At 46.2% G+C, this 9648-nt stretch overlaps 1 protein-coding gene across 1 annotated transcript; it reads left to right on the forward strand.

The window, feature by feature from the left end:
• The first annotated feature begins 3458 nt into the window (after positions 1-3458).
• On the forward strand, positions 3459-9171 carry LOC123827305 (5-hydroxytryptamine receptor 3C-like). Its single transcript, XM_045851826.1, has 9 exons — positions 3459-3525; positions 4758-4924; positions 5577-5621; positions 6084-6193; positions 6474-6643; positions 7454-7614; positions 8205-8409; positions 8597-8812; positions 8942-9171. The coding sequence occupies exons 1-9, from the start codon at positions 3459-3461 to the stop codon at positions 9169-9171; spliced, it is 1371 nt and encodes a 456-aa protein (XP_045707782.1).
• Positions 9172-9648: the final 477 nt, after the last annotated feature.

A 9648-nucleotide genomic window follows, 5' to 3' on the forward strand; every position in this document is an offset into this window, starting at 1 on the left:
GCTCTCTCAGTGTGGCCCCAGGGCATGTAGCCACATCATCCCCCAGAGATTTGTTAGAAATACAAATTTCCAGCCCCATCCATCCTAACATAACTGCTAAAGACAATGGGAACCATTGAAAGATTTCAGATAGAAGAAGGATATGATCACATCCACATTTCAAACAAATCACGCAGGCTGAACGGTGGAGGGTAATGTAGAAGAAGCCAGACTTGGAGTGAGATCACTAAGGAGGTGGCCAGGTGTGAAGTCAGAGGGCTTTGATGGCACCATATAGTTTCTAGAGAGACTTTTTAAAAGATTTTATGTATTTATTTTTAGGGAGAGGGGTAGGAAGGGAGAAAACGAGGGAGAGAAACATCGATTGATTGCCTCTCACATGCACTCACCCCAACCAGGGACCTGGCCTGCAACTCAAGCATGTGCCTTGATGGGGAATCGAATCGGTGATCTGCATCTGTGCCTCTGGCCTCAGCACCCTGAAGATTCAGGGGATCTGTTGCCCAACCCACTTTTCCTGATTCCACACAGCACAGCCATGGAGACACCAGATACGAATACCAAGAAGCTTGAAAATTATTCTCAAGTGGCTTCTCACTGTACATCCTAGAAGTTCCATGGAGATGGGGCAGAAATTGCCCTACCAGTCAGAACCAGAAATGGGAGGAGAGGACATAGTGGCTATCCTATAATCATTTGGGGTATTAAAAAAAAAAGTGTTAAATCCCTAGGAATCCAAATTGCTAGTGGTTCTCAATGGTGGACAATTTTGTCCCCAAGTGGACATTTGGCAATGTCTGCAGACATTGTTAGTGGTTACAAATGGGGGGGGGCGGGGTTTGCCATCTGGTGGGTCAGAGATGCTGCTGAGCATACTGCGGTGCCTAGGAGAGCTCCCCCAAACAAAGAATGATCCAGCCCAAAATGTCAATAGTACCAAGGTTGAGAACCTCTGCTCTGGGCAATCCCAGGCTCACAAGAGTCTTTAACTGGCCTCAAGCTTGTCCAAGGAGGCAGTTAAAGCCCAAAATCAAAGCCTCTGTCTGTAGATGTCCTGACTGAGTGCCCAAGAATCCTAGAGATTTGTGAACCCAAGATGGAGACTCCAAAGAAGCACCGAGAAAGCAGGAGGTGTGGGAAAAGTCCCTAACCTTCCCACAGTGACCTCAGAATCAGCTGAGTTTCTGAACCGTCTCCTAATGCTGGGTCCTCGTGAAAGCCCACAGCTTGACTTACAAGAGACATGTACTTGGAGCTAAAATGGGAATTTTAGGGACTCCCCAGAATATTCCTGGGAATGTAGGGTAAAGCTATTCCTAATGGCCTTAGAAAATGATAACCCAGCTACTGAAGCTCTGTCTAAATATGACAGAAAGCCTACTGGAGAAGGGAAGGAGGAGGTAGGCATACACCGGAGGGATGCCCAAAGCACATTTGTAACAAGGAACTCTGTCCTGGGATGAACTCTGTCCTGGGATGAACTCTGAAAGCTGGCCTCCTAAACAAGCACTCCAGGTGCTTAATTATTTTTCTGAGATGGAGGGCTGGCCACTGTGGAAAGCACATTGTGCATCCAAAGCACTCTGAAGGTGGAAAGAGACTGGATGTCCATGCTGAGACTTGCATGTGAGCCCTGCATGGCTACAAGCGTTAGGGAACCTACCACCCTGGTTATCTTAAATACTATCATTTTTACTGCTTTGTTTGAAAATGGTCTCTAATTCATCATTTTAGGTGTTCCTTTCAAAGATTATCAACTAATTGTAGGTGCTCATTTTTTTTCGTTAATGACAAAGTTTATTTTTCCTGAAATTTACTACGTTCTAAAATAAGATTGAGAAATACAAAGTCCAATAGTTATCTCTATTTCCTTGGCTCCCTCGCTTTTCCCCATGTACTCCTGTCTGATAATCTGTGTTGTAGGGTTGTCGAAAGGATTACATAAACTGGCAAGAAAGACATCACAGTGCCTAGCGCTCAGTGGGGCGCTCAGTAGGCTAGCTGCCATTACCACCGCCAGCAGCAATAGCGCCTGAGATTTCCAGACCCCAGAGTTGCAACTCTGACTCCCAGGCAGGAAGCGAGCCCATGCCTTCCTGTTCTGTTTCTCCTGCCTCTATCATCTCCATCTCCTGGCAGCTAAGTCTACTCTTGAGTCCAACCACTAGATTTAGTGCAGTTTTTCAGCCAACCTTGATAAAAACAAGATATACATCAACCATCTTCAGCTGCTTTCAGCAGGCTTGATGTTCACCCTTCTTTTCTGGAGCCAAGGTCCCGTAGCCTCGCCTGCCTGCAGAACTCAAGCACCCCTTGAAAGTTCTTCACCTTTAGCCAGTCCAGGAGCCCAGTGCCCCCTGGGGGTGTGTCCGTGTGGATACAGACATAGCAGTACTTTGGTCCTACAAGAAAGGATGGTCCAATGCTTTGGCCAAGTTTCCAAAGAAGGAAAGACATGATTTACAGAAAGCGTGGGGCTGATGGACTGCACAGATGGCAAATGTCAAATGGAAGATGTTGCAGGCCTCTCTCCAGGGCTTTCCTGCTCTGGGCCCCGAAGTCAGTCCTGCCTTCCTCAGCACTTTCTATTTAGGGCTGTCATGATCTTTCACTCCAAACAAAGTTTCTTTTGTATTCTAAAAGAAACTCTACCCTTCTGCAAGAGAAAAAAATTTCTGAGTCTTTCTGGAAATGTAGCTAATATAACATAACAATGCTCCAGTCCACTCATTTGGTGTTTGATTGTTTTTTATAGAGATGTGACATAAGATTTAATATTGATACAGGCCATTAATATTTCTGTTAGCTGAGATTACTATTTTATGGTCATGTATAACACTACTGACAACGCAAAAACATTAAAAACAGCCCTGCTATCTGCTAATTTTATGACTTCTATTATCCTGTAGTTAACGCACAGAGTAAAAACTGTGTGCAGGACATTGATTTGGGGAAGGCACAGGGACTGGAAAGAGAAAATCTAGTTAGGGGCTGTTGGAAAAATAAAAAAAATAAGTGATGAAGACATGAGTCAAAATTACAATTTGGTATTCACAATTAAATCTAATGAATACACAGCCAAATCCCTAAAATATTGTCACCTCTCCAAATCTACAGATTTCCTGGCCTTAGAAGAACATAATTTTTATTTCCCTAGCCCACACTCCTCACTAAGGCAAGTTATTTTGTTATTGATCTCAACACAGAGCAGCCAAAAAGGCAATTCTCCCTGAGTCTTGGCCCAGCTTTCTCCCTGCCTGGAGCCCAGAAGGCATACCCGGACAGGGGCAAAGCAGGACACTTGCTGTGACATCGTTGGCCACAGCCACTCACCAGGGAGTGGTCACCTGTCATGAACCATATTCAAAACCAAGAACCAAGGTGTGGTCTGAGCTCCTTTAAGCTCAAGGGTTTTGGGGCTACTGGTGAGTGCCCAGAGAAGACTTCAGAAGAGCAGCATGGAAGGGGGGTGGCCCACTGGAGGCGGACTCCTCCTCTGCCTCACTGTCAGCCTTTTGCTTCAAGGTAAGATGGGGCCAGAACAGGGAAGACTAGAGTATGGTTCTGAAGAACAACTAGAAATTTCCCTCGAGCACCTGGAGGACTTTCAGAATTAACTTGTTAAATATTTCTTCCATGATATCTGTGTCTTGATTTCCTTTTGGTGACAGATAGAAGGGTGTTCCACCGATCAGGACACACAGCCTTCCTCTGTCCCTACCTGACAGGTATCTACCCAACTGCCCCATTTCACCACCTCTCCAACTCCACCTTTTCATAGACTTCCAGTGTCCCTTCCACCACCTGTCATCCCACCCTCCCTATCTCTTTTTCCTTTGATACAATATCTTTGAAAGAGGGGCCACTAATTTTAAACATGCCCTGAAGGAGTAAGCAAAACAGTGACAGAGGGTAAGGAGACAGCTGAGGAAGAAGGAAGTGGATATTTTGCTCCCACGAGGGAATATTTGTTCCCAGTCAGGGTACATACCTTAAATATAATGGAGATGAAGAGGAGCAGGCAGAGAAAAAGATCACGTAAAGATGAAAATGGGGCAAAGATTCTGCTCAGGTACCGCCCAGGCGGCTCCCTTGCCATGACCAAAAGACAATATCGCATGAAACACGCTGTGTGGTTGGCGCATGGTAAGTGCTCCATGGTATCACCTAGTGATCCCAATGCTGGAAATAAACTCCAAGATGCCTGAGATGAGCAAAATAAAAATGCATAGCACCAAGGTAAACATCCATTCAGAGTATCTGCTACACATTTCCCGTATCTACCTAATTAATGTGGTTGTTTACTTCTCTTATCTTTTTGATAAGTCAGTTCCTGCAGATGTCCCTGAGGAAAAAGTACAGAAGAGAACAGCCTAAGAACAGAATACCTAAGAACAGCCTAAACTACTGGTTTTAGGGCAGTGCTCAGCTGCAATACTAGGTGGACCCAAGAAGCTTGTGATAGGTACACTAGAACACTCCTTGAAGTGGCTGCCACTGCACCAAGGCTGATTTGCCTATAGATTTGGGCAGGTTTTGCATGAGGATGAGACAATGGGAGTGAGGATAGAGCGGTGACTCAGTTCACCACTTGACTTCCACCATTTGCCTACCAGACCAGCTCATCCTCTCTGGCCCTGGCAGGAAGGGGTTTGTTTGGCCTTGGGGAGTTTGGGCACAGGAAGGATTCACCTGTTCCTTCCAGTATGTCCCCTGGAAACAGACCCTCTCTCACAGAGTCTGTTCTCTCTCTACAGGAAGAGGTGACACTTTCACCATCAATTGCTCAGGCTTTGACCAGCTTGGGGTGGATCCTGCTGCCTTCCAAGCAGCATTTGACAGAAAGACCTTTCGCCCAGTCATCAACTATAGCAACCCCACTCAAGTCAACATCTCCTTCACCCTGTCTGCCATCCTGGAAGTGGTGAGACCTGGTCCTCACCTTCCATAGCTTCTTTTTAAAAAATTATTTATTTTTAAAGAGAGAGGAAAGGAGGGTGAAAAAGAGGGAGAGAAACATCAATGTGAGAGAGAAATATCAATCAGTTGCTTCTCATACACACCCCGATGGGGGAACAAACGCACAACCCAGGCATGTGCCCTGACCAGGAATCGAACTGGTAACCTTTCTGTTTGTGGAACAATGCTCCAACCAACTGAGTCACACAAGCCAGGGCTCCATGTCTTCTAACAGGGAACAAGGATCCTCTGCCCTGTTGACCCAACATTGTACTGGTCCAGTGGTGAACAATAGGTACTCTGAATGGATTTCCTATACATAGAGGGGTTTCTTAGCGATGGGAAGACATCAAGAAGAAGGCTGCAGTGATATATATTTTTAGGAAGGATTTCTCCTTGACTCCTTTTCTTTCTGGATGCTCTAGAAGGAAGTGGTCTGTCTGTCAATTAAAACCTGAATTGTACCTAAAAACAAGAGGAGACAAGCAAGGAAAAGACAGTCCAACATTTACAACTATGCCTGGCTCAATAGATCAGTAAATATCAGTAAGAATGTGAGGTGGGGATGGGCCATGTCTTTAGGCACTAATGATCCTGCATGGGAATTTCTTCACCAGGATGCACAGCTCCAGCTTCTGACATCCTTCCTGTGGATTAATTTGGTAAGGCAGATTCAACTGTCCCCTTCCCACTTCTACTTATAGGTTTTATTTGAAAAATAATGTAAAGGTTTTCTAGTCTGAGCCTCTACTCAATGTATAAATCTTTCTGAGACCAAATAACTCCATTTAGAACTGTGGGGACACAAATCTCCCTGAGCAGCTTAGGAAGGTAGAAATGGTGACCCAAGAAAATGGCCAAGTGGTTGCAAGCCAATCTATTGATGCATTCCTGGGCCTAAGTGGTATTAGGCTATATTTAAGATCTGCCTGAATCAAAGGCTATTAGTTGATACTTTGTCAATGACACATGGCTGGATAAAGAGAAGGAGGTAGGCTGCAGTCATTAGGGACATGAGTGGAGTTGGTGGATCAGAGTTTAAAAAAGAAACGGGAGAGTCGGGAGAGGTTGACTGGACAAGCTCCATCATCCCTTGCCTCGGTTTCCCACTTCCCTCCCTGTAGGTATGGGACAATCCTTTCATCAATTGGAACCCAGAAGAGTGTGTTGGCATCCAGAAACTTACTGTATCAGCAGAAAACCTGTGGATCCCAGATATCTTCATTGTGGAAGCGTGCGTATCTGGGCTGGGGAAAGCCAGCATGGAGCCCACCTGCAAAGAACAGTGTAGGGTCAAGTATAGGGCACAGGGACACTAAAAGATTCAGACGGGGACACGGTTTTAATTAACTGACTCCCACAAAGCACTATGAGGGGTAGATGAGACAAGATAGAGTGACGTTAGGGGAATAACCCAAAAGGAGAGCACAGGTGGGGAAGACCTGGGGAGAAAGGGAGACAAAAGCTGATGAAGGCACCCACAGCACCCACCTCTCCCTCTCTCTCACAAGCAGCATGGATGTGGATCGGGCACCTTCAGGTCTCTCCGCATATGTCAGCAGTGAAGGTCGAATAAGGTACGATAGGCCGGTGCGGGTGACCAGCATCTGTAACCTGGACATCTTCTACTTCCCTTTTGACCAACAGAACTGCACTTTCACCTTCACTTCCTTCCTCTACACAGGTGAGTGAGACTCGTTCCGGCAGCTATTTAGGATCCAGGGGAAGATATTTAAGTGGTATCAGTATTACAGGGAAAGCTTTGGATCAGCATTTCTCAACTGTGGCTGTCCACTAAAGCTTTTTAAAAATACCAATAACTGCATCACCCCAGAGATTCTAATTTAATCATTCCAGGTGGTGGCTCAGTTACTGTTATTTTTATATATCTCCCTAAGTTTTGCTAATGTGCAGAGTTAAGAATTACTGCTTTAATTCCTCAATGAAGTTTAAAAAAAAAACCTACTGCTTTAGATCTTGGATGGCCCTTGCCCTATATCTGACCCTGAGCTACTGCACCTCTATAATTTTTAGCTCATCCCTTTTAACTTTAATAGCTAACACTCTTAAACCAGTAAATCAGTGTAAATGAATGCCACTAGATATCATGTGGCAGATTTGAATAAATCAATCACTATAATGAGCATGCATGTAATTATAAAAATGTGGAACTGTTCAAGATTGATTCCACTAAAACAGCATCAGACAACTGGGGAAATGAGAAGGAAAATGGGAATGATTTACGTTTTGAGTCATATCCAAAATTCCCATAAAACCTTTGACTCACCCTTGTTTTCAACAACCAACAACAACAACAACAAAATCAGGGCTGCAGGCCACACACATACGGATTGCTGGTCCTGTAACCCCCTTCTGAGAAGCTCCATGCCCTGCATTAAAAGGACAAAGAGGAAAATTTGTTGAAGAAACTCAGTGGGGGAGGAATCAACTTCTGTGGGCAGAAGGCACTGAGCTGCCCTGGCCTCCCTTGCAGTGGACAACATGCTTCTGGGCATGAACAAGGAAGTGTGGGAGATAGCAGACACGTCTCGTGACATCCTTCAGACCCAGGGAGAGTGGGAGTTCCTGGGCATCAACAAGGCCACCCCGAGGCTGTTGGTGGGCAACAGTGTATATGACCGGATCATCTTCTACGTGAGTCCAGGGGTTGCTCTTTGACTTCTGGTCCCAATTGTTCTGTGGTCTTCCTCTTGATCTAAGGCTCTTTGAGATACAGAAAGAAACTTTAGAGGTGGTAGACACACAATAAGTGTATAGATGATGGGTTGCAGAATTATGAACCTGAAACCCGTATAACTTTGTTAACCAGTGTCACCCCAATAAATTCAATAAAAAGGAAAAACTAAAAGAAGCTTTAGGGGGTTAGCAGCTGCTCCCCACTCCACCCTGTACCCTAGTGGCCCTAAAGGAGGATGCCCAGGACCTCTGCCTTGCACAGAGGAGGAGCAGCTATGCTCCTACCAGAATGGAGTAGTCACCATCTGATAGTGCCAAGAGCCCTACTTGCTGATAAACATCTACAGTTGTATTCCTAGCAGGTTGGACACACACACAAAATTAGAAAGCAAATTGGGGGCACTTCTGCAGAGGAGCACAAGTTACTTAAAGAGATCACCCCATAGAGAGCCAAACAACACATCAGCAAAGATTAGACAAATAAACACGCAATTGAGCTCCTGCATCAGTTAATTGCCACATTCTCCACAATCTCTCCTTCCCACCAGGTGGCCATCAGGCGCAGACCCAGACTCTATGTCATAAACCTTCTGGTGCCCAGTAGCTTTCTGGTTGCCATCGACGCCCTCAGCTTCTACTTGCCAGCAGAAAGTGGAAACCGCGCCCCATTCAAGATAACCCTTCTGCTGGGCTACAACGTCTTCCTGCTTATGATGAATGACTTACTCCCTGCCAGCGGCAGCCCCCTCATCAGTACGGCCCCTCCCACTTTCCAGGGAAGCTAAGGCAGCAGAGCATAGGGAAGGGAACCTGGAGAACCAGCTGGCTCTCCACTTAAGGAGGAAAGGGTTTCTGTAGAAAGATTTAATTTGGGGAAAGAGGCTGAAGAAAGTATAGAAATGATTTGCCCTGGTTTATTTATAGTTCACTTTGCCCTCAGGTGTCTACTTTGCTCTCTGTCTGTCCCTGATGGTGCTCAGCCTGCTGGAGACCATCTTCATCACCTACATGCTGAACCTGGCCACCACCAAGCCCCCACCCATACCCCCGTGGCTCCATTCCCTGCTTCTGCACTGCACCAGCCCAATGAAATGCTGTCCCACTGCTCCCCAGAAGGGAAACAAGGACCTGGGCCTCACCCCCGCCCACCTGCCTGGTAAGGAAGTCAGCACTGCCCACACTCCCTCTTGCAACACCTCCACTTCTCTGCTCCTGCCTCCTTCCCTGTCCCCCTCCCTCACAGGTGATCTTTGCAGCCTATAGCTGGGTCTGTTTTTCTCTGGAGGTCTGAAGGAGCCTGTGGAGTTTGTGGGGAAGTTGCCGAGTCCCCAAGAGGCAGAGTTAAACGGGTCCCCTGTGTCAGCAAGGGGCCAGCAGGAAGACAAAGCTCAACAGCAGCACTTAGTCAGCCTATGGGTGCAGTTCAGCCACATGATGGACACCCTGCTGTTTCGCCTCTACCTGCTCTTCATGGCCACCTTTGTCATCACGGTCATCGTCCTCTGGAACACCTAGATGGACATCCACATCCACCTCTCCCTGCAAACCACAGCTCGAGTTTCTCCTTGCCTTTGAGCCAGCCAGACTCTGGCCTCTTTCCTAATCTTAGCCACTTATCCCCAGTGACTACCGTGTCCTCTTCTTTATTCCCAAAACTTCAACGCAGCCCTTCTGAGTAGGTTTGGCACAGCCATGGCCTTCTCATATACCACGGTCCTCATTCCTGCACACTGTTAGTGTCCCTCTGCCACACCTGACTTCTGACTCCTTTATCAACAGAGGTCCAGATCAGTGGAGTCTCTCCTTGATTGGCTGTTCCAATAAATAACTTTCTAGGAAGTGGTGGCTCCTCAGTACATTTATGATAGGTCCACAAACACTGAGGTGGAGAACTTTGATACTTCACCCTAAACAGGTGTAACATGATTTGATTTTAAGTTTTTCAGACACTTTCAGAGTTTAAAAGAATAAAAAGATCAAGTCTCATTTGCA

The sequence above is a fragment of the Phyllostomus hastatus genome, unplaced genomic scaffold, assembly GCF_019186645.2.
Source record: "Phyllostomus hastatus isolate PE091 unplaced genomic scaffold, TTU_PhHast_1.1 phas_contig_86, whole genome shotgun sequence".
In the NCBI taxonomy this organism is placed as follows: domain Eukaryota; kingdom Metazoa; phylum Chordata; class Mammalia; order Chiroptera; family Phyllostomidae; genus Phyllostomus; species Phyllostomus hastatus.